General features: G+C 38.9%; 1 protein-coding gene across 2 annotated transcripts in view; it reads right to left on the minus strand.

The window, feature by feature from the left end:
* Hpd (4-hydroxyphenylpyruvate dioxygenase) overlaps positions 1 to 26,666 on the minus strand; it is a 71,276-nt gene that overhangs the window by 14,432 nt on the left and 30,178 nt on the right. For both annotated transcript variants that reach the window (XM_067154920.2, XM_067154921.2), the window contains exons 9-11: positions 16,690 to 16,804; positions 16,489 to 16,608; positions 4,053 to 4,175 (exon numbers count right to left, since the gene is read on the minus strand). In XM_067154920.2, the coding sequence (XP_067011021.1) occupies positions 4,053 to 4,175; positions 16,489 to 16,608; positions 16,690 to 16,804 (358 nt within the window). The remainder of the gene's footprint in view (positions 1 to 4,052; positions 4,176 to 16,488; positions 16,609 to 16,689; positions 16,805 to 26,666) is intronic.

Genomic DNA, 26,666 nt, shown 5'->3' on the forward strand with positions numbered 1-26,666 from the left:
GAGACACAATATGAAGTGCTTGTTAAAAGGTTTTTCCTTTAAAAACATGATGAAAGTTAGAGATGTAAGTGGTGGTCGTTAAAACAGTTTTCAAGCTGGAGGCTTTGTTGTTATTTCCTGATGCAGTTCAACTGATATCTGTACACTGTTGAGTTCAGTCACAGGCTGACACTGACTTGACTTATGGAACATAGGGCCTCGACAAAATTTCTCCAGCTTGTTCTATCCGCCGCCAATGATTTCACCTCCCTCCAGCAATCTCCCTGTTTATAGTTCTTTTCCAGGTAATTCTCGGTTTGCCTTGCCTGCAACTACCTTTTGAATTCCAGCTCAGTGCCTGCCTTGTGATACTTTCTTGTGGTCTTCTCAGGGTGTGCCCAATCCATCTACATTTTGTTCTAATTATCTGTTCCTGTACGGGACTTTGACTTGTGGTCTGCCAAAGGTCTTTGTTTGAGATGGTCTTTGGCCACTATATTCTCATAATGTAACTCAAACATTGATTTATAAAAGTCTGTAACCTTGTGGTAATGTCTTTAGTCACTTCCCAGGTCTCACTTCCATACAGGAACACATATTTAACATTTGAGTTGAATATCTTTAGCTTCGTTTTTATACGAATGTGAGGGTATCTCCATATTGGTCGTAACTGTGCAAAAGCTCCTTTGGCTTTATTTATTACAACTCACCACATCTCTAAAAGCACCTCCATCTTGGTTTACGATGCTTCTTAAGTAGCAAAATTCCTCAACCCTCTCTCTACCCATTCTATCTAGAGTCAAGCTAGAATTGTTATGATGGTTTATGCGCATTTCCTTAGTCTTTTAATTTCTAAGCCTACTTCTTTAGCTTCTATTTTTAAGTAATTCAGTTTAATTTCCATGTCCTGAAAACATTTTGCAAGAAGAAAGAGATCATCCGCATAATCCAGTTCTTCCAATCGGTTATTTAAGCCCCGCTGAATGCCACACTTTCTATTTGTTGCCTCTCTTAGCATACAATCCATTGTCATGTTAAACAAGATTGGGAACAGTAGACATCCTTGTCTTACTCCAGATTTTACCAGGTTGACAATATAAGCTGTTATTGAAGTTGTTTTTAGTGTTACAAGTCACATGGTTTTAACTCTTAGAGGGCGGAACATGTTGTTATTTGCAGATGATATTGTGATTTGGAAAGAAGAGGACATGAATGGGAAGATCAAAGAATGTGAATTGGAAATAAGTGTAGAAAACAGTAAAGCTCTTGTTATGACTAGAGGGGAGAAATAAGGGAAAGGTCAGATTAGACCTGGAAGTAGTGGAGACGTTCAAATACCTGGGGAGTGAATTAATGGAGAATGCTCGACAGGATGCTGAAATTAGTAAGAGGATTCAAGCTGGAAGTTGTTTCTATCATAGTGTAAGAAACATGTTATGGGACAAAGATGTGCCAATGGAAGCAAAGGAAACTATGTACAAGATGTATTACGTACCCATAACAACTTACGGAGCAGAAACTTGGACAATGACAAAGAAGGATGAGAGTCGAATACAGGCAGCCGAAATGAAGTTCTTGAGGAATGAGAAAACCCAGGAACTAATTGGAAGGAAAAAATGAATGATAGAATAGAGAAGAGCCGACTAAGATGGTTTGGGCACATAAAGCGAATGAGTGATGGAAGAATGCCAAAAAGATGATGGAAATGGAAATGCATGGAAGGAGAGGCTGCGGACGACCACGGTTGAGATGGAAGGACACAATCCAAGAAGAAACCTGGACTGGGACACAGTGTTGGAGGAGGAGTGGGGGAAAGATCGAAGAAAGTTGACAGGAACCATGTTTTCCCCTACCCAGCTACAGATGGATAAAGGGAAATGATGATGATGATGAGGAGGGTGGAATTTAATGTATTAAATGGTTAGAGATCCAGCGTCACCAGCGCATGTAGTAATAAAAAAACACAACAGATGGCAATAAATGACACTTACAGGTCTGGCTGAAGGGAGAATACTGGAATAGAGTTGCGTTATTTCCCTGCTAGCTCTTTACAAGCTGTGAGAGGCTATCGTGTTCAGTCAAGCATGCATCGTGAATTTTGAGACTGGCTTTTTGCAACATGGTTAGTGAGAAGAGTTAGTAAGCAATAGATTGCTTCAATTTTGGATGCTATGGATGTAGATGAAAGTGATTTGGAGAGTCTGAAGACTGAAATTCAAGTAATGTCTTTTCTCAGTGCAAGAGCGACATGAGTAACTTGGACCCAGAATCTTCAAGTACCATTCTGATATATAATATTCATCATGGACCAATTTTACACTCATATTTTGACATGGCAACTGAGCCTAAAGAGCTCTTTTCACTATTTTTTGATAATGAAATTTTGACATAATTCACCAGGGACAGTAAAAGAGGGAAACAACAGGCAACATCTCCACTAGAAGTTGCAGAATCAAAGACTGGTCATCTCCAACACTATCTGATATAAGGGGGCGTGATAACATATTTGTTGAATGAGTCTTGTGCCCTTTTTTGAGCTAACATGCTGCCGCAAAGAAATTTGATAATATCCTATGGACCTCTGTGATGGAGTAGATCCAATATTCAAGGTAAGTAATTAATATTACCTACATAATTGTGGACGAGTTTTAATTTGCCATATTTTGGGTCCGCGTAGGGTTAAGGATTGGGAATCTTCAAAATCTCCCTGTTGCGAAGTTCAATCCATCGCACAAAGAACACCGCCTTGCAAAGAAATATTTAAACCACTCATACGGTTTGCAGTATCCATGTGACAGCGACAGACACTGACCTGGATCTCAGCTTTAACTGTAGAGAGGTGTGTGAGTGAATATTTAGTTTAAAGCTGAAATCGCAGCAGAACAGCACACAAGAAGGCTTTTTGCGGATGATGTTATTCTGTAGAGAGTAATAAATAAGTTACAAGATTGTGAGAAACTGCAAAATGACCTCGATAATGTTGCGAGGTGGACAGTAGGCAATAGTATGACGATAAACGGAGTTCAAAGTCAAGTTGTGAGTTTCACAAATAGGAAAAGTCCTCCGAGTTTTAATTGCTGCGTTGAGGAGTGAAAGATCCTTTTGGGGATCATTCTAAGTACCTAGGTGTTAATATAAGGAAAGATCTTCATTGAGTAATCACATCAGTGGGATTGTAAATAAAGAGTACAGATCTCTGCACATGATAATGAGGGTATTTAGGGGTTGTAGTAAGGATGTAAAGGAGAGGGCATATAAGTCTCTGGCAAGACCCCAACTAGAGTACGATTCCAGTGTATGGGACCCTCACCAGGATTACTTGATTCAAGAACTGGAAAAAATCCAAAGAAAAACAACTCGACTTGTTCTGGGTGATTTCCAACAAAAGAGTAGCATTACCAAAATGTTGCAAAGTTTGGGCTGGGAAGACTTGGGTGAAAGAAGACGAGCTGCTTGACTAAGTGGTATGTTATTGAACATTATAAATTTTCCAGCTAACTCGTTCCTGGTTGCCATCATACCCTATGGGAATCAACATCTTTATCATAAGTGGTATGTTCCGAGCTGCCAGTGGTGAGATGGCGTAGAGTGGCATTAGTAGATGAATAAGTTTGAGTGGTTTCTTTAAAAGTAGGAAATATCACAATATGAAGATAAAGTTGGAATTCAAGAGTACAAATTAGGGCAAATATTCATTTGTAGGAAGGGGTATTAGAGATTGGAATAACTTACCAAGGGAGATGTTCAATTAATTTCCAATTTCTTTGTAATCATTTAAGAAAAGGCTAGGAAAAAACAGATAGGGAATCTGCCACCTCAGAGACTGCCCTAAATGCAGATCAGCATTCGTTTTTCGATCGGTCAGTCGGTAATACAAATTAGAAGAGTATTGAAAGCTAAATATTAATCGTTGTACTCATCATTATTATATTTGTTACAAAACTCCAAGTCGACTGGTGAAAAGGCATTGAGAACAAGATGTGATGTTCTTTCTTTTACCCTTTAATTCAAGTAAGGAAATTCAAGAATTTTGGTTAGTGTTCTGTATCACTGAGCTGAGAGTTTGTCAGTACCTGTAGGATGTCCAAGTCTTCAATGATGTTAATCTTGTCCTGCTTGAGGCGCTCTCGCAGCGTGTCGTAGTAGGTGTCCGGAACGCTGAGGAACTCCATGCCTCTGGCTCTCAAATTCCGGATCTACAAAGGACATGACATTAAATTCACATGTAATGACAGGCAGGATGCGGAAGTCGGTCAAGTGTGGCTGAACTGGGGATGCTAGCAACAGAGCACAGCTGTTTGTGTGTAGATCCTCCACAAAAACTTACTCTATGTTAAAATAACATTTTAGATGCTTAAATAGGCATTTATCACAAAATATATGCATATATATGGACGTCAGAGATAGACTATTGCAAATGCAAAAAGTACGATTGTGAGATTTAGACTTGTTTGGTCATGTCTTTTTATGTATACACTAATGTATGTTTTGCAGGAATGAAGATGAAGTGTTGTATGTGCAACGAGAAGTCAGCGATAAACAATGGTCAGGTTTATGCCGTCTGCCCCACTCTGCATCGTATTGGTTCTTACGATAGTTTAAGAGGTCAGAACTTGCCTTAAAGGTAGGAAAATGTGCGCCTCAGCAGGTCTCCTGTAAAGTTGGTGAAATTCTCAGCTCTGACATCCAGACACAGGCACTAACAATACACTGTTAATAGAAAGGAGATGGTGTCTTATCTGTTTGATGAGCTCGGAAACTACATGACCAATTGAGCTAATATTTCGTAAGGAAATCCCGAGTCATGCAAGGGACACTTTTGAATTTGACACTGTTTTGAAGTAGTTGGAGTTTTACGAGCATATGTCCCAAATATGGGTGATTTTTGCTCCACATCAACTAAAATAAGCAGTAAACAGTTGTTCTTATCGATAATTAAAGTGCACTGTGTGGCCTTGAAATTAAATTGCCCACAAGAAATGTTGCATATGTTTCTTTTTTTACTTTAACGGTTGTTGAGAAAATCCATCTTTCTTGTGTTTTTGGCTATCATTGTTTTCTTTATTAAGAGGCCATCTGAAAAATGAGCACGCCATTTTACGAAAAGTGTATAGTTGATCTCCCTGTGGATACACCCACGATATACTCTGCCTCTCGTAAGAGGTGAATCTCAACTTGGGAGAGTGGGTTGGCGGCCATAGGATCCTGAGATGAGTCCCGGCATTGCTTCCACTTACTTATGCCAGGCTCCTCGCTTTCATGTGTCCTATCTGACCTCCCTGCGTCAACTCTTGTTCTTTTCTGACCCCAATGGTATTAGAGCACTCGAGGCCTAGAGAGTCTCACATTTTCCTGCCCTTCGCAGCCCTTCTTTTCCTTTGGCCAATACCTTTATTTTTGAAGTGTCAAATCCCTTCCAATTTTTCTCTCTGGTTGCCTAGTTGTATTTCCTCTTAAAACAATAATCATCACCATCTTCAGTTGATTCATTGAGAGTGCTGAGGGCTGTATTTTATTTATTTAGCCATTCTCATTATCATCATATGTATATTCTTTGTTTCTATCTTTGTAATATTGTCTAGGTTTAGGATTAATATTTAGTGGGTTTATAATTCATATTTCAGGAAGTGTATTGACCTAGATAACCAGTTTTATGTGGCGTGCTCTCGAGTGTCGAGGGGGGTATATATATTTACGTACCCGATGAGAAAGTCGTAAATTTTGTCTACGAGAGCGTGTTGTGGGACACTCATATAGTGTACTTGTGGGGTTCTTTAATCGTTGCTCATAAATCTTTACGAAGAACGGGTTTGTGATAAGTAGGAGGCGAATTTCTATGACAAGTATTTTTTTCCTTAACATTATATCGTAGTCCTGGATTTTCAACACGTTTCCAGGTATGATAATCGAAATGAAACAGGTTTAAATTGGCCATCCACAGGAGTGCGACAAGCTTCAGCAGTCGGCACAATGATTCATACCATTGCAGTTCAAGCCCCCGGCATAGTTTTGACAGAAATTATTGTAGACAACCTCCTATTTTTCAGCACTTAAGGACACTTTTATTCTCTGTCCCACGTAGTAGGGGAAATAATAATAATCGACCAGTGGTAAAACTCATATAACCACATTTCAGTTGAGAATTGTAGTGTAGATACGGTATATTTATATAGTACCGTGTCTTGCCTGCTATATTCGTGTGTATCTATTAGAGCATAGTACTAATAATAACCTGTCTAAGCATTTAGCTTTGTTGATAATCTTTGAGTAATCATAGGATATAAACTTCATGGTTTTGATCCGTATTGAATTGTGATCAAAATAATAATTATTAAATTAATGTCATATGGTCCACCTTTTTCAATATTATTATTATTATTATTATTATTGTGCTTTTATGGCCGCATTGGACCACTGTAGTCGATTTCTGTCTGGTCTTCTATGATGTTGTATGTTTTTGTCTTCTCTGTTCTTCCAGTATTTCTTCATTCTATGTGATCTTCGTTGTCGTTCTTCTTCTGAAAATACCCTTTTAGTTGTTTCTCTTTTGTCACATTTTGGTAGGAGTCTAATTTCACTATTCTATATTACATTATACTATATTATGCAGTATTATTGAATTACATAACTAAACTAGGGACTAGTGAGATGGCCTTGGTGGCTGTCTTCAGCCTTAATGTAAGACATCTAATAACTAAACTAATGTAAAAAACACACAATTAACATTAAAATCTGGGATGAACTAAGTGTAAAATCTGAAGCTTAAATTAGACTCTAAATTCTTAGCATCTGGAGTATGCTCATCATCCAGACTCTTTCTTGTATTGATATTCATAGAACTGTTAGTTCCATCACTGCTGCTAATCATTACAATTTCATTTGTAAAACAGGAACTGGTAAATGTTGATTCTATGGTCAGATCATCAATCACCAAATCTACTTGAGTGGTGTTAGCAGTATGCAAGCCACTGGATGCCACTGTAAATAACAACCAGTTGATGCAGAACTGCTAGATGATGTTTCACATCGACCAACGTAAATAAAATGAAATGTTCCCGTGGTGCTTGTTAAAATCATGCTGAAATGCTGTTGGACATTGTCAGGACGGCACATGAAGATATGGTTAAAACTGACACATTCTTAATTTGTGGCTGGTAAAAATTCGCAATTCATTGCGGTGCCCATGAAGTTAACTTGAATAAATGCTAGATAAAATTAGATAAAATTAATGAATAAAAGGAGAGAGAGAAAGAGCGTGTTAGTCAAATGGCATAGGTTATACGAGACTTACCTCTCATTGCGGTACGTTGTGTGCCTCATACTAACGGTTGAGAGATTCAAAGGAAAAGGAAGGGTGGGGCAAGGAGAGAGAGGCGGGGCAATGGGCGAGGTTGTGGAAAGGAGAGAGGGTGGTGGAAGGGAAGGGAGGAAATTAAGGTGGGGCCAAAGGATGTGGGAAAAGAGATGGCTGCTGTGGAAAGGTGCTGTGAATATTATGAAAAACTGAATTATGACTTGTTGGTTTGACATTTCTAAAAATGGGAATTAGAAGGTCAAATTGGATATTTGGCTGTTCTGAAATGACATTAAGATTATGATTCGGGTTAAAATATTGATCTATATGTATGAAGCAGTTTTCAGTAATGTTAGAGAGGGGTCCTTTGTTGATGATTTTGAGAATTTCCATATCTTGTTTTATGTCTGTGAATTTGTGATTATAGTCATGCATATGCTGCCCTACAGCTGAAAATGTATTGTACTTCAGGACATTGACGTGTTCCGAGTACCTTTTATTAACTCTCTTGGTGCCAGGCAGTAGTACGAGCACCCGCCCTTTAAATTGCCAGAACCGATCTGGTCGGCCTTTAACAATCCAGTCGGAAGTTGCCAGAGCCGATTACATCGGCCGGCTTAAAATTCTGTGATGTACATAATTTTGAGGCAACCTATAGTAACGTGCATACTTTTGTTACAACCTGTAGTAAATGGGTTACATGTTATTGTGTGCCTGGCCTTGCTTTGGCAGTTCTAACCGGTGTTATACCTTTCATAAGAGTCATTTCCTGTGTTTACAAATACCGCTAACCAGTCAGTAAGAGATTGCTCCTTGCAGTGAGTGGATTTGTGACAGGAAAATGGCATGTTGCTCATGTGATACTTTTTCAGCAGGTATTGATGACAATAAATTAATGTAGTATTTGGAACAGTGTGATGTTAACACGGATTATTTATTGGGTAGTGATAGGGAATTTAGTTCAGAGAGTAGCGACTAAATTTTCCTGGACACGTCCACGGAATCACCGCAGCTAAAGAAGAGACGTTTAATTGTGTCTAACAGCACTACTCTAAATATAGTGGTAGATGAAGCTAGTGATAACGAATATGATGATGTCTCTGGAGAACATTTTGTGGAAATTTGTCCCAATGAACCCGACAACATTCCTCAACCTCCTGTCTCTTTCAAGGAAGTTCTTGGACATAAACATGTCCTACAGTCTGATTCTCCGCGCATATCATACTTCAATTTGCTTTTCACTTACTCTCTGCTAAACCTTATAGCCAAGAGTAGCGTGCCTGCCTCTCACCCGGAAGTCATGGGTTCGATTCCCCCACCTCAGGTCAAGAAATTTTGCCTGGTCCTGAGGGTTGGTTCGAGGTTCACTCAATGTAAATGACCCTAAGTGATTGCAATTGAGGAGATATCTGAGGGTGAGAGGGCGATCCCGGTCTGCAAAACCAAGAATAATTACTGAGAGGATCCGTCTCACTGACCATGATTCACCTCTTAAACTGCAGATACTGAACTGAGCAGCAGTCGCTTAGTAGGTCAAAGCAAATTACGGCTTTAGTGCCATACATTTCTTAATTTCGTAAATTATGTTGTATTGTAAAATTATTTTTCTAATATATACTACAACCGAAAACGAGAAAATATTTTTCTGAAAAAACTGTAATATCAACTATTATTTTTTTACTTATTTAATAATTCAGAATTATTTTAATGCTGTGTTGTCCACACGTAGAACATTTGTTGTCAGTATATGCCAAACATCGATACATACACGCAAATTTTATCGGTGAGTAAAATTGCCTTGTTTTTACTAGTGACATGTTTAAATTGTTATTTTTTATGTTTTTTTTTCTCGTTCAAATTAGTTATTCTGTAGAATTGTATTTAGAAATACATTATACATAATTACGTATATTCTTTTGTATCGTAAATTATTTTTTCAAAGCAGATATTGAGAGAGAAAGTGCGAAAATGTTTTTCTCTTCCTAAAAACAAACGTTATCGACAACTATAAATCAACAATAAAACGTTTTTGGCTCTTTATAACACTCCAAACCAGTTTCTTATTCTACGAAGTCGATATGTAGAAAATTTCATGCCGGTATTTGCTATACATCGGTAGATATACGCGAATTTTAAAATACATGTATTTCCACTGAAAACGGCCTGGCAATTTACAGTAGTAGAGGGGAGGTGGAGCTCTGGCCTCTTCCAGCTGATGGGGAGCGGCCGACCAGATCGGCTCTTGGCTCCAAGAGGGTTAAAATATCTCCCTGTCTATCCAACGTAAGAAGAATTACAACTGTTGCAAATAATCCTGTATACTCCTGATTTTGAAAAACTATTGAGCTTGTTTATAGATGTGGCATTATGTAAGACTTGTGCATTCTTATTGTTGGTTTTGAAAACTACTTTTACGTCGTGCTTTCTAAAGATGTTGGTGACTTTGTAAACTTGTTCGTTGAACATAAAGACAGAAAGGGAGGAGTTGTTTTGCTTATCTTTTTTCAAAGTGGTAGAGGGGCGATAATTATATTTATTGATTATTTTTTCAATAAAGAAACTGTTGTATCCATTAGATTTAGCTATATTACGAATGGTGTTCAACTCATTTCTGAGGTCTCTTTTAGACATTGTAACACTGAAGGCTTGGTACACCATGCTGTTGTACACTGCTCGTTTGTGAATTTTGGGGTGTGAAGAATCCTGATGGATTGTAGTGATTCTTTGGGTGGGTTTTCTGAAAATCTTATATTTTAAGTAGCTTGGGTGCCTGAAAATAGTTAAGTTTAAACATTTAATTTTCAGTTCAATTTCAGATTCAAGTGTGAATTTTACATGCGGGTCAATGTTATTTAGATTAATGAGAGTGGTATCAGCGTCTGTGATGCTCTCATCCATAATTACTATCGTATCATCTACATATCTTGCGCAGAAAAGGACGTTGTCAAAGTTATTATTATTATCAATTTTGGTGTGTTCCAAAAAATCCAACATCGTGCGAGTTAATCGTGTGGTCAGAGGTGCGCAGCTGTGAGCTTGCATCTGGGGGATAGTGGGTTCGAATCCCACTGTCGGCAGCCCTGAAGATGGTTTTCCGTGGTTTCCCATTTTCACACCAGGCAAATGCTGGGGCTGTACCTTAATTAAGGCCACGGCCCCATCCTTCCAACTCCTAGGCCTTTTCTATCCCATCGTCGCCATAAGACCTATCAGTGTCGGCGTGATGTAAAGCCACTTGCAAAATAAAAAAATCTAAGTAAATATCGGACAAGATACCCGAGGCCAGCGATCCCATAGTCAATGCTTCTTGTTGATAAATAACATTATCGAAAGAGAAATAATTGTTGCTTATAACTAATTTAATGTTAGTGTTGAACTGTAGAAGTATTACAAAGAAAGGAATATAAATTAAGTAATTTAATAGATATATACGTACCAGATATTGTAATAGGAGTTGAAACATGGCTGAGAAATGATATAATGGATGCAGAAATTTTCTCACGGAACAGGAGTGTGTATTTTAGAGATAGAATAGGAATGGTGGGAGGGGGAGTATTCATTCTGGTGAAAAAGAATTTGTAAGCTACAAAAAAGTTAAAGATGACAAACATGAAATTCTAGGTGTAAGGTTCACTTCTAAAGATAATAGGCAACTTGATGTCTTTGGAGTGTATAGACTGGGAAAGGGTAGTGCTGATGCTGATTCAGAATTATTTGATAAGATAACCAGGTATGTGGGAAACAACATGGAAAGGAATGTAATTTTAGTGGGAGATCTGAATTTACCAAATGTCAATTGGGAAGGTAATGCAAATGACAGGAAGCATGACCAACAAATGGCAAATAAGGTAATATGGGAAGGACAGCTGATTCAGAAAGTGATGGAACCAACTAGAGGGAAAAATATCCTGGACGTGGTGCTGATAAAACCAGATGAGCTCTATCTTAGAGGTGAAGCTTCCATGGTGTGTAGAACTATTTAGTGATTGCTGCCTGGAAGACCGATTACCTCGGATCGTGTAGGGGTATTTCAATTGCCTTGACAAAGAATACTGCAATGTATTTGAAGCGTCGGCAAACTGTACGTGATGTACAGATAACAACACGGTTCAACCCAGAAAATAAACGAAACAGATGAACTCTATAGAGAAACCGAAGTAATAAATGGTATTGGTGATCATGAAGCTGTTTTTGTCGTCAAAAATAAATTTCATAGATAGGAAGGCCTTAAAATTTGGACTATTAGGCTGTACCATATGACTGATAAAGCAGGCATGAGGGAGTTTTTAAAAAGTAACTATAATCGGTGGAAAACGGTAAATAAAAATTTAAACAGAATCTGGGATGGGTTTTTGGCTATTGGCTTTATGTTGCACCAACACAGATAGGTCTTATGGTGACAATGGGACAGGAAAGGGGTAGGACTGAGAAGGAAGCGGCTGTGGCCTTAATTAAGGTACAGCCCCAGCATTTTCCTGGTGTGAAAATGGGAAACCACGGAAAACCATCTTCAGGGCTGCCAATAGTGGAGTTCGAACCCACTATCTCCCGAGAACTGGATACTGGCCGCACTTAAGCAGATATCGAACTCGGTGGGATGGGTTTAAAGCAATTGTTGAGGAATGTGAAAATAGGTTTGTACCTTTAAAGGTGGTAAGGAATAGTAAAGACCCACCTTATTGTAATAGAGAAATAAAGAGTCTAAGAAGGAGGTGCAGATTGGAAAGAAATAGAATTAGAAATGGCTGTGGAAGAAAGGAGAAATTGAAGGAACTTGTTAGGAAATTGAATCTAGCAAAGAAGTCAGCTAAGGATAACATGATGGCAAGCATAATTGGCAGTCATACAAATTTTAGTGAAAAATGTAAGGGTATGTATAGTTACTTTGAGGCAGAAACATGTTCCAAGAAGGACATTCCAGGAATCATTAATGAACAAGGGGAGTAGGGTATGTATGTGAGGATCTTCAAAAGGCAGAAGTATTCAGTCAGCAGATATGTAAAGATTGTTGGTTACAAGGATAATGTCCAGATAGAGGAGGTGACTAATGCTAAAGAAGTATTAAAATTTACATATGATATGGTAACAATGACATTTACAATAAGGTACAAAAGTTGAAAACTAGAAAATCAGCTGGAATTGATAAGATTTCTGGGGATATAATAAAGGCAATGGGTTGGGATATAGTATCATATCTGAAGTACTTATTTGATTATTGTTTGCATGAAGGAGCTATACCAAATGAATGGAGAGTTGCTATAATAGCCCCTGTGTATGAAGGAAAGGGTAATAGACATAAAGCTGAAAATTTCTGGCCAGTAAGTTTGACATGCGTTGCATGTAAGCTTTGGGAAGGTATTCTTTCTGATTATATCAGACATGTTTGCAAAATTAATAACTGGTTCGATAGAAGGCAGTTTGGGTTTAGGAAAAGTTATTCCACTGAAGCTCAACTGTACGATTCCAGCAAGATATAGCAGATATCGTGGATTCAGGAGGTCAATTGGATTGTATCATGATTGACCTGTCTAAAGCATTTGATAGGGTAGATCATGGGAGACTACTGGCATAAATGAGTGCAATTGGACTAGATAAAAGAGTAACTGAATGGGTTGCTATATTTCTAGAAAATAGATCTCAGAAAATTAGAGTAGGCGAGGCTTTATCTGACCCTGTAATAATTAAGAGGGGAATTTGTCAAGGCAGTATTATTGGACCTTTATGTTTTCTTACATATATATAAACGATACGAGGACGGTTTGAAAAGTTCTCAGAATCACCACTAGATGTCAGTGCTAGAGCAACAAGGTTCCCGCGCAATAATCACACATCCTTTGTGAGTGAACATGTGGCGCGTCAGTGCTCTAGCTGCAGGAGTGTGGTAGTGACGGCTCTTTGTTGTTGTTCCCGCATAGTGATTTGTGAGGATGGAAAAAACTGAGATTCGAGCAGTGATTAAATACATTGTAAAGAAATGTATAAAAGCAAAGGAAATTCATGCCAACTTTCAGAACACACTGGGGGACTCTGCTCCTTTATTTTCAACTGTTGCCAAGTGGACCAGCGAGTTTAAATTTGGTCAAGAGTGCTTGGATGATGATCCGCGTAGTGGACAGCCAAAAAGTGTTACGACACCAGAATTTATCGCAAAAGTGCACAAAATGGTCATGGAGGATCGTCGACTGAAAGTGCAGGAGATTGCTGAAGCTGTAGGGATGTCTTCTGAATGGGTATATTATATTTTAACCAAAGAATTGGGTATGAAAAAATTATCCGCAAGATGGGTGCCCCGGCTCTTGACATTGGACAATAAACGCACCAGATTGGAAATGTCCGAACAAAGTCTGGCCCGTTTTCAGTGCAGCCAACAAGATTTCTTGTGCCGGTTTGTGACTACAGATGAAACTTGGGTCCACTACTGTACCCCAGAGACAAAACAGCAGTCAAAGCAGTGGAAACATGCTGACTCACCACCACTAAAGAAAGCAAAGGCAGTGCGTTTGGCCGGAAAGATCATGGCCTCAGTTTTCTGGGATGCAAAATGCATTCTGCTGATAGATTATCTTCCTACTGGCCAAACAATTACGGGGCAATACTATATAAACCTCCTAGACCAACTACAGGAAAAGATACGGGAAACAAGGCCTGGTTTGGCAAGGAAAAAGGTCATCTTTTGTCAGGACAACGCCCCGCCTCACACGAGTGTTATTGCCATGGCAAAACTTCATGAACAGTGGTACGAATTGTTGCCACATCCACCTTATTCACCTGATTTGGCACCATCAGATTTTCATCTATTCCCCAAGCTGAAAATTTTCCTCGGTGGACAGAGATTTTCTACAAGGGAAGAACTGACAGCCGAATTGGAGAGGTATTTTGCAGGCCTGGAGGAATCTCATTTTCGAGATGGGATCAAGGTATTGGAACATCGGTGGATCAAATGCATTAGTCTACAGGGAGACTATGTTGAAAAATAAAAGCAGTTCCACCGAGGTAAGATACTTAATTCTAGTGCATTCCGAGAACTTTTCAAACCACCTACGTATGAGTAAAGAAGTGGAATCAGAGGTAAGACTTTTTGCGGATGATGTTATTCTGTAGAGAGTAATAAATAAGTTACAAGATTGTGAGAAACTGCAAAATGACCTCGATAATCTTGTGAGATGGACAGCAGGCAGTGGTATGATGATAAACGGGGTTAAAAGCCAGGTTGTGAGTTTCACAAATAGGAAAAGTTCTCTCAGTTTTAATTACTGTGTTGATGGGGTGAAAGTTCCTTTTGGGGATCATTGTAAGTATCTAGGTGTTAATATAAGGAAAGATCTTCATTGAGTAATCACATCAGTGGGATTGTAAATAAAGAGTACAGATCTCTGCACATGGTAATGAGGGTGTTTAGGGGTTGTAGTAAGGATGTAAAAGAGAGGGCATATAACTCTCTGGTAAGACCCCAACTAGAGTATGATTCCAGTGTATGGGACCCTCACCAGGATTACTTGATTCATGAACGGCAAAAAATCCAAAGAAAAGCAGCTCGAATTGTTCTGGGCAATTTCCAACAAAAGAGTAGCGTTACATAAATGTTGCGAAGTTTGGGCTGGGAAGACTTGGGAGAAAGAAGACGAGCTGCTCGACTAAGTGGTACGTTAAAATTTTACAATTAGTATGTTCCAAGCTGTGAGCGGAGAGATGGCATGGGATGACATTAGTTGACGAATACGTTTGAGTGGTGTCTTTAAAAGTAGGAAATATCACAATATGAAGATAAAGTTGGAATTCAAGAGGACAAACTGTGGCAAATATTCATTTATAGGAAGGGGAGTTAGGGATTGGAATAACTTACCAAGAGAGATGTTCAATGAGTGTCCAATTTCTTTGAAATCATTTAAGAAAAGGCCAGGAAAAAACAGATAGGGAATCTGCCACCTGGGCAACTGCCCTAAATGCAGATCAGCATTGATTGATTGATTGACTGACCTGGTCGAATGACTGGAAACAGGCTGCGGATTTTCATTTTAATTTTCATATAAAGGCATATTTAGACCCCTTTTTTTGTTTTGTAGCATATTTTGAACATAATATCATTATTTTGACATATTTTAAGTACTGGGAGGACCGCGAAGCCCGAACAATCCCTGAACGATGGACTGACTAAAGTGATCCTATGTGGTCATAAAAGAAGAAGAATGACATACTGTATTTTAGTAATTTCCATTTGAATTACTTTTGTAAACATCAGAGTAAGCTCTAAAATTATTTTTCAGGATAGAGCGGAATATACTTCTACTAAAGAACCACTGGAAAGTAATGTATGGAATGTTTATAGCAGGTAAGAGCTATTGTTTACACGGAAGCAATGTTCATATCCCTTCCCTCTTTCTCCTTGACTGTTGAGGGGGTTTTAGTCATTCAGTTGCGTAAAACGAAAGTCTCAGTTGTTGAGAAGTTGCAAAGTTTTGTTCGTGAGTTCGGTGAAAACATACTCGGTAAAAATGGAGTGATGGTCTGTAAATTGCGTGAGGATGCAAAAGGAATGGTACCATTTAGGGTGTGTAGAAAATTGTACTGGAAAATAATAGCAGGCTTTTGTACCACCCTTCATCTGCAAGTGATTTAACTCTATTCAAGTACGCTTCCGTTACATCGTGCCATGTCGAAAGACGTTTTTCTTGCACAAGACGATACTCAGCGAGAACAGGACAGTACTCTCATTCAACAATCTTAAGATGCATGTGGTCATAAATTGAAACAATCCTGATAATGGAGGTATGGAAGCTTCATTCACATAACACGTATTTTGTGTATAATGTAAACTGAATGAGAGTAACTGTTGTGTTTATGTCTTCCACAGACTCCGTCCTTGCCTAGAAGTATGCGATGTAATGACTTCATGAGTAGTTGAGGTTAAAGATTAAAAATATCTTAACTCTACATTAATTGGAGCCTGTAGCAATCGCAATAAAAGTGTTCCTGTATGTAATGTAGATGCTATTCATCAAGTCATACCTTGAATTTTATAGGTCATATATTTATGTTTTTACATCATAAATGCATATATTTTTAGGTGCTAGAAATCTGCCTCCTAGTGATAAGTATTACATCTGACTCATGTTGCAAAAAGGATGCCAACATGTATACAACCATTATGCACTTTATGGAGGAATTGGCCTGTGATGAGGTAAAGAGTCTTGGAAGAAAGAGGAGGAGGTACTCACAGCTCCTATGATGTCCTGCGTGTTGAGAGCGATGTGCTGGACTCCTGCTCCTCCGTAGTAATCGACGTACTCTGCGATCTGGCTCTTCCTCTTACCGTTGGCAGGCTCGTTGATCGGCATCTGTTGCAAAAGAGCGAGGGACCTAAGATGATTGTCTGAGGACATTAAAACCGAGCAAAAGAGTTACGTCAGGCCACTGACCTTGATGGTTTCCTCCCAGTTGGTCATCACAATGGATCGCAGTGCAGAGTACTGGGTGTGTATCTGGGAGTCGTCTACGGACCAGAATCTGTGGAACATGAGGTTCCTCTCGTACCTGTTGAGAGAAACGTTATCGCTGTACAAGAATTGCTACGTGAAGTAAGATGACAGATGTGTATGTCAACATTTTCTTGACAGAGATCACAATAAGCAGAAGACGTGTGCCACTTCACAGAATTAAACCAGCTTTCACCATTTCTAAAGTCTTACTGTCCTGAGAGGACTTAGAAACTCTCCTTTGTCTGTGTGAACATCTTCTGACTGGCAACGATGAGGACTGTATTATATGGTTAGGTCTGTGCCATTTAAGAAGAGATGTCATGAGTTGCTGCATGGTACAGAGTGTGCGGTCAGGAGATCATAGGTTTGAACACCATCTTCGGGAATCCTGGAGGTGGTTTGCCATGGTTTCCTATTTGCACATCAGGTGGGGCTGTACCTTAATTAAGGACACAGCTGCCTCCTGCTTACTCCTGGCCCATTCCTAACCTATCATTATGAAAACCTATCCATGTTTGGGCCTTGTTAAATCACTTGTAAAGAAAGGAAGATGCAAACACTCCAGTGGTACCAGTTCATTCATGGTGAACAATAAACTGTATAATATCGGAGTTTCCTTTTGTTGTTGTCAGAGCAGGACATGATTTGATTTAGCTTATTCTTCAAAATACTGCAAACTCTTGAAATAAGCAGGACACAGAAGAAAAAAAACACCTTTGCACCAATTTGAGTTCCTCTGAACTAGGGTTGCAAGATTTCCCAGTTTTGGTAGGGTTGACAGATATTTGTGACACAGTTCCCCACCAAAAACAGATATTTCCTAAGTTTATGATGAATAGACATCGGATATGTACGCAAATGCGTATTTTGTTTGCCGACCTCCAAAACCAACAAGGCAGTGCATTTGAAGGTGAAATTGGGTGAATTATTACTACATGGATATATATATATATTGTACAAGAAATGCTGGTCCAAAACAGAGTTCCCAATGTTTAAAGTCAAGTTCCGTGCCATGCACTAACACCGAGCCGGCTACTAGCACATCAGCTGCGAGCAACGTGGAGTGTGTGACGTCACGTCCTGCATCTCGCTCAAGGCTAAATTACGTCAGCTGGGAGAACATTCTAAATGTTCTATCATTAATAACTCTTGTTTGGACTAGAGTACGATTAAATGAATAATGTCATCGTGTTGACCAATTTTTTGCCATCATCGTCCTTAAGTTTGAAGGAAATCCAACAAAGATTAAGGGAGATATTTAATAAAATAGAATACCCTCAAATCTCCCGAATCTTGCATAAGAGGGGAGCATATTTGCATGTCAAGTCAGTCAACTATGTGCCACAGTCGAGACCGGATGGTCGGCTGATGGTTTTATACCGCCATGATGTGAGTTACGAGTTTGATTCTCGTCGAGTGTTTGAAAGTCTGCACGACAAGAACTTTAACTTTACAATGCTTCGTATCGGACTTGGAAATTTCAACACCGTTCACGTGTGATAGAGAAGTTCGACTGTGAATTAAGACATGTTCATTTTACATGTATTCCAAGTGATTAACTATTTAGTGACAAGCTCAAGTATAATGAGAACTTGTATTTATTTCTCTCACGAGTGCAACGTTTTCCCAAGTGATTGAATACAACTCAGTGTACAAATCCAAAGGTGATAGGAATTTTCTGACAGTGAATTTCTCAAGTGAATTGAATTCTAAATGTTCTATCATTAATAACTCTTGTTTGGACTAGAGTACGATTAAGTGAATAATGCCATCGTGTTGACCATTTTTTTGCCATCATCATCCTTAAGTTAAAAGGAAATCCAACAAAGATTAAGGGAGATATTTAATAAAATAGAATACTTCTGATTCCTTAAATCTGTGTTTCACATACAAAAAACATTTCTCGCATTCTTAAGATAGAACTTGTAGATCAAACCCAGGACTGTTCTCGAACAGACTATGCTTGCATTACAACATTAGTGTTTATAACCAAGTGAAGTGAACGGGACTAAATTCACAAGATGAAAGCTTTATTTACAATTTATTACAGTGATTAACACCAATTAAAACCTGTGTAAACTTACACGAGTGGAGTACTTTATTCTGACATTATTCTTCAGTCTGTTTTGAAACTTTTGACAGTGAAAAGTGACATACTTTCTGTTCTTTCCTAAGTGGCTGATTGCATCACAAGTTCAATTATATTTTACATTACGAGTTCGATCCCATTACACGTTCGATTCGACCTGACATTTTCAACTGTGAAATGTATTTGTGTGTTCAACTTTAATAACATTTACTCTAAGAGTTTTCAAGTGCGATCACATTTCAGTGACATTCTGTCGTAATTAGTGATTTACAGTACTACTGATAACTCTGTCCGTGCAGAACTCAAACGAGTACATTTCGGTCATAAGTGCATTGTTGTGTTCTATTTCCACATCTACAAGAGCTTCTGGACCTTCTAGAATTTCGGGAACTTCAAGATCTTCCAGAATTTTGAGAACTTCCAGACCTCCATCGGAAGATGATGCAGGGGTGAACGAGCAATAACAGAACCGCAGTGTACAGTATCAGCCCAGACCAAAGAGGACACTCACAAAAGCTTCTGTACCAAGGTGATGTGGAATTTAACATTTATCTTGTGAATAAACTCTCGACCATTTAAAAAGATTCCATTATACTTATTTCATGCTAACCTCTCCTCTCTGTAACGCTTCAGATAGGGACCAGACACGCCCTGTGTCAATCTTATGCTCAGCTAGCCGACTTGAACAATAATTACGGTTACAATATGCATATTTGCAAACGTTTGAGATTAGTGCATATATTTCAAATGTCAGATTTAATGTGCAGGTTTTCAACTTGTTTTATGTATATTTTAACACGTTTTACAAGCAGTCTTCGAGAAATGTAAAGTAATTAATGCCTTGAACTCTTGCGGAATGAGTGGCCTTGTGCTGAATTAACGTTACAGCTGTGGTACCATTTCAAGGAAAATAACACAACGTGTGCTCCGGAATTAAAGTACTGTCCTGTAACGTCCGTGGATGTATAGAGATCATTCTCCACAGTGAAACTAATTTTAGCAGACAAACGCCACAGATTTTTACAAGAAAGATTGTTGTAGTGTATTACAAAGCAAATTATGGACGGGAAAAGTATGAATGTGTGTTTGTATTTTCTTAAAACCTTACTAATTGATTAATCACATGTATTAATGAACACACCTAGGAGACTTGTCTCGCGAGCTGTGCACGGGTTGTTTGTACTCGTGGGACAGCCGCAACTGTAAGTAGACCACGATTGATGATGATTGTATGTACTGGTCTGAGTGAATCGCATCAGTCTAGTAAAGGAATGTTACGTTTGTATTTATAAAAGTGTTTAATAGCATGAAAATAAGTGCAGCATAGTTGCAAGCTTATATTGGTTATTTATACAACATGTCTACACATTAAGAAAATTAATAGTCAGCAGTTTACTTTTACATGACATAATTCTTTCGTGTTATATCGGGGGCTCATAGTTCAAGTCAGTGGTTTTATTTTCAACTGTTAGCAGAAGAAAACGTCTTCTTATTCATCATCTTCTTCTTATTTTCCTACCGCTTTTCCCACACCTGACGGGTCGCAGGTGTAAATTGTGTCGCACAAGCGGATTTGGCCCTGTTTTACGGCCGGATGCCCTTCCTGACTTACAACCCTACGTGGAGGGGTGTAATCACTATTGCGTATTTCTGTGGTGTGTTGTGTGAATATGAAGAGGAGAGTGTTGGGAATAACACAAACACCCAGTGCCCCAGACAGAAGAATTAATCAGAAGCGATTAAAATCCCCAACCCGGCCGGGAATTGAACCCCGGACCCTCTGAACCGAAGGCCAGTACACTGACCATTCAGCCAACGAGGCGGACTGTTAGCAGAAGAAAACGATTATTAAAAATTGAAAATACAATTTTCTGAAATATATTGATGTATTCATTTCAAACTTATGTTCTGAAATGCAGGTACTTCAGCCCTGGCACGAAAGACCGATGTCGTAACTTCCTAGACAACTGTTGAACTCGAGTTTGGAGCTTGTTTATGAAATAACCAATTGGCCTACAGAAAATTCAGTAACACCACCATTTTCCTCATTTCATTTCATGGTAGGTCATGTATATTTGGAATTTTTAATTTATACTTTAATATTTTTATCGCAGATGGAACACAAAAGTGCCCATTTTTAAACGTGTTCCAATCATCATATCATCATAATTATTATCTAATGGCGCGGCTACAAGAGCGAGAAGCAAGGCAATCGTCCGTCTTCACGCACTCAAGATCTGTACGTTTACGGCTGTACCATCGTAATATCTATGTACTGGCTTTTCACCTTAACAGTCAACAAACAAGGTCAACTCCACAACACACTGTCAGGTTGTCATTTCCAGCTTCTGTAACCCTTCAAGACTGTATATTAACTCTAAACTGGCCCCAATATATAGCATTTTGTAAAATGAATGTTAGACCGTGCATTTTAACTTTCGTGAAATCTCAACGGCAAGCAGTGTATCTACTCTAACAACCTCACAGGATCACGAATACCCCCACAGACAATTCCAAAAATTCTGTTCAAGCACACATTAGCCATTTTAAGACGGTATTTAATCTAATGAAGCTTTAATCCAGACAATTTCAATTTCAAGAAAACTGTTTTTAATATGAGGGGCGTACTATATTGCTGTACACTTTATTTTTTGTACGTTCGGTTATCGTTCACATTTCACTTTTGAAGGTGGTGACGTGTAACTAGCATCTTGTTCCACCGTTTGGTAGCAGCACACGCACAGGGGCCAACGAATTCACTCGTCATAGCCGTTTCATAACAACACTGTCAGCGAAGGAGCAGGCAACATGGGAAGCAACCGTCAGGGACAGCGCTGTACAACTTGGTTCCTATGGAAAGAAGGCGTGACCACTGCAGTGGTGGCAGTCTGTGGAGAACGTGCGCCGTCACGGAAAACTGTTTACAACTGGGTGGAAGGTTGGAAAACAGGGCGCACATCGGTGGACAAGGGAACCATTTCGGAAGGATAGTGACAGCGTCAACACCAGACAACATTGTCCGGATGGAACAGGCCATCCAAGGAAACAAATGCATCACATTTATGGAAATGGAGGCAGCCACACCCTGAAGCAGATCGTGCATGGCCACTTACAGTTCGGGAAGGTGTCATCCACGTGGGTGCCTTGACTGCAGACAAAAAGCAGAGGCGGGTGGACGTGTGCAGAGAACTTTTACAATGCCATGATCAAGATCAAGCTGACTTCATGGCTAGGCTTGTGACTGGTGATGAGACATGGCTCCATTACCATGAGCCACAAACAACAGAACAATGGATGCAATGGAAGCTAAAGAAATGTCGAACATGTGATTATCACCTGTTCGGGAACATCCGCTGTTTTGCAGATTTTGCAGAACTGGACACAGTAGTCAAGGCATGGGTACACAACACTCTGAAAGAATGGCTTCAGGAAGGTCTGGAGAGACTGACACATCGGTGGCAAAAGTGCATACAGTTACAAGAAGATTATGTTGAAAAGGTGGACGTAACAACCGATGTGTAAAGTACTTCATTTGGCTAGAAATAAATAAAGTGTAAAACAATACAGTACACCCTTTGTATGTTTATAAGACACAAACTTTTGTGAAGTTAAACTGAACTTACTTTTAGGTATATCTTTCGTAATGTGTGTTTTAATCTTAACTTCTTCTTCTTCTTCTTCTCCACGGTGTGTAGAATTATTTAGTTCTTTCTCTGACTTGTCAGGGCATCTGAAAAACCCCTACTTGACCCAAGGTAATCAATCTCTCAGCCAGCAATCACACTACAAGAGTGGTTCTTGATCTTGGCCTTATATTGTACCGGGAACAGTGGTGCAGAACTAAGTCCCCGCAATTAAAACTTAAGCTTCGCGCTGTGCGCTGGATCAACAGCAGACAACAGCCAGAGACAGCGAGCAACTGGTGTGTGTGACGTTGAGCGGGTTGACGTCACAGCCTGGCTCCCCGTGACAGAGAGAGCCTACGTCAGCACGGAATATGCAAAATGTTCTTCAATTAATAACTTCTCTCACAGCAATAGTTGGATGAAATCAATAACATCATCACGTAGCCACATATTTTACCTCCATTTCTACAAAGTTTGGTAGAAATCCGGCAAGAGACAACGAAGTTATTAAGCGAAATGTAAAGATAGATCTTGGCTTGCTTTGAGTATAAATTGAGAGCCATTTCCCTAAGCAAAGCAGTATGTGTGTGGAGTTTGTACGGCAAGCAGCGGGTGAGAAGGCGGATCTTCTATGCCACAGTTGAACCCGTCGGTCGGCTCGTGGGGACCGCAACGCTACGCGAGTGATAGCCTCATTTCGCCGAGTTCAAGACTTAAACTCCATAGTACCAAGTTTGAACTTATAAATATTTCAGCAGTTCACAAGTGATAGTCTTATTTCGGCGAGTTTCAGACTTAAACTTGGTGACACTGTGTGTGGACTTGTAAATTTTCCATGATTCACGAGTGTTAGAATCTAGCCTCAATTAGGAGCGGTTTAAACTTTAATGTGCCACAGATTTTCAGGTGATTTATTTGAACAAATGTTTCAAACTCACATTTCTTTTCAAGTGTGTATAACTCAAGGTTGATGAAACCATTCGAACAGTGATGGATTGCGAACGATATTCGCCTTGCCAAGTAATTGAAATAACTTTGAGAATTTTATTATTTCAAACTTAGAATTTCTCAGACTGTGACAAGTAACTGATTAATGGATTAATTTCAATTTATGACTGTGTCATCGAACTTATAGAGGTCGTGTGATTTTCGAATATCTTGTAGCCATTGGACTGTGATTTATGAACTACGTATTAGGTCTGTGCGTTCTTCGTAGGCGTTAATGATAGACTGTGAGTTACGTATCATGGCAGACATTGGACTGTGTTTAATACACACATATACAATAAAAAATGAACCATGATGAGTGCATTAGACAGTGTATTTTTGTATAATCAAGTACAGACTATGAAGGAATAGGATCCATTTAATTTAATTTCAACTTAATGAACCAAATCGGTTTACAAATGAAAGACTTTTCTTTTCAAGTGATTGAGATGAAATTGCACAGAAACTTAAAAGAATATTTCATGTGTGATAATTTCAAACTGTTTCAAGTGTCACAAATCTTTAGTCAATTTTATTGACATTTGACGACACTAAATTACGAGTGATTTTTAGTTCAACATTCAAATCTGTTGATTTATATTCAAGAAACTGTTTCCGTGTCCCAGGTGTTAATGTGTACAGTCATAAGCAAACAAATCTCAACACTCACATTACTACGTCATCTCAATCTTCTAGACGTCGTATGGATGTTGCAGAACTTCTAGAATTTCCATCGTAGGAGGAATCGTGGTCCCATGGTGCAGAGAGAAGACTGATGGCAGGAAGATAGGAAAACTTAAAGGGTCCACCTTTTCAATACAAAAAATGTTATAGTTTATTTATAACATGTATTTGCACTTGGAACCAGTTTCGACGCTGTTTGGCGTCATCATCAGCCAAAATGTGGGAAATAGGCAAGCATGTAGGCATTTATATTACACAAGGCGTTACATTAAACAATACACATCTTACAAGGAGATAAAAGCAGGGACGAATATAGAAACAAATGAATCGTTGAGAAAGCAAAAGTTATACATATTAAAAATAAGCTTAACCACACATCTTGCAGTGCGAAAGTAATCTTCTTGAATGATTCCTGAATATGAAACACACGCGCACACATTTCTGGAGAGCCAGCAGGCAGGACAAAGTAAAGTGAAACCTTAAGAGTTCTTCTGAGAAGAGTTCATCATTTTTTCTATGTTCCGACTAACTAATGAAGTCTCCCTTGAGTTCCTGATAAACATACACAACAGAAAATTCTCCTTCATTCTCAACAATAGCTATAAAGACCAATGGTAAATTTCATTTTAAATATTGTGCAGAGACGTGAAAGCATGAACTTGAACATGATATAACTCCTTCATTTAAACCAATTTTTTACACAAGGTGTTACATTAAATAATACACATCTTACGAGGAGATATAAACAGGGACGAATGTAGAAACACATGCATCGTTGAGAAAGCAAGTTATACATATTAAAAATAAGCTTAACCACACAACTTGCAGTCCAAAAATATTTGCCTTGAATGATTCCTGAATACAAAACGCACGCGCACACACTTCTAAAGAGCCAGCAGGCAGGAAAAAGTAAGGTGAAACCTTAAGAGCTTCACGCACAGAGCTCTCTTAAGGTTTCACCTTACTTTTTCCTGCCTGCTGGCTCTCCAGAAATGTGTGCGCGTGTGTTTCATATTCAGGAATCATTCAAGAAGAATACTTTCGCACTGCAAGATGTGTGGTTAAGGTTATTTTTAATATGTATAACTTTTGCTTTCTCAACGATTCATTTGTTTCTATATTCGTCCCTGTTTTTATCTCCTTGTAAGATGTGTATTGTTTAATGTAACGCCTTGTGTAATATAAATGCCTACATGCTTGCCTATTTCCCACATTTTGGCTGATGATGACGCCAGACAGCGTCGAAACTAGTTCCAAGTGCAAATACATGTTATAAATAAACTATAACATTTTTTGTATTGAAAAGGTGGACCCTTTAAGTTTTCCTATCTTCCATTCTCAGTTCAATATGGACAAAAATGAAATTCTTAGGTTTAAATGACTGATGGCAGTACGAGGAGAGCAGCCGGATTTCGAGTACATCACCAGCATGGATGAGGAAAGAACCTTTACCTGTTTATCTGCTGTGTGAAGGTGATATAACTTTGATCTTTAAATTGAGAATTTTAAGAAACTTAAAAATCATTTCAAGAAAACCTCTCTTCCTCTGTAAGCAATTCAATCAGAAACTGTACACGCCTTGCGTCTAGTTTCATGCTCGTCAAAGTACTGTATTTACTGTTACAATATATCCTACCGTCTGTGGCTGACGTAACGTGAGAATTCTGGAACTGCGCTGTTATGTAATTAGAGGTTCATCCTGCGGGTTTATGTTGAGGTCTGTATCTCTTAACCCGTAGAGAGCCAGACAACGATATATCGTTTCGTATATATGCGTAAAGTGCCAACCACGATATATCGTTGTTTGGATAGTGCGCAATTCTATACGAGTTTGTACAACTTGGGCCGTCAAATTACAACATTTTATGTGTTGAGTCTATAGAGAATTGTCATTAGATTTTAACTACGTTGCTAAATAGTGTGTAAATTCATTCATTATCATGCATTGAATTTCTAAAATCCGTGTTCATCTACGACGTATGATCTCTAAGCCACGTGAGTAAAATGTCAACTAGCGGGAGAAGTTATTTTGTTAACGATGACGAACTAGCTGTATATCTTAATAATTTTTAGTAAAGAAGGGGATGATGAAGACTCGGATAAGGAATTCACTCTTCCAACAAGTGAGGAAGGGTAAAGTGAAAGTGTTATTGGGACTGATAACGGCGAGTTTTCTGTAAACACTCAACCACGTGCTCATTGTCTGAATGACAGTACTGATGATGATGACGGCTGTAACAATACCCAACAGCAATAATTTCATGTTTTCCGTGAAATTCAATTTGGTCAAGATGCAAAATACCAACCCCCACGTGTTTATTATGATACTCCTGGCCCAAGACGCCCCTTCGTCAGGCGCAAACCTGTAGCGTACTTTTATTTTATTTTTCACGGCTCAGTTATGGAACCTCATAGCTACAGAGACAAACAGATATGAGAAATCATGTCTTGTCACCACATGCCAAAGCACAGCAGTGGCGCCCAGTTACATTGACTGAAATGAAGGCTTTCGTTGCTGTTTTGTTGCTAGA

Source organism: Anabrus simplex, chromosome 10, assembly GCF_040414725.1.
Source record: "Anabrus simplex isolate iqAnaSimp1 chromosome 10, ASM4041472v1, whole genome shotgun sequence".
Classification (NCBI taxonomy): Eukaryota; Metazoa; Arthropoda; class Insecta; order Orthoptera; family Tettigoniidae; genus Anabrus; species Anabrus simplex.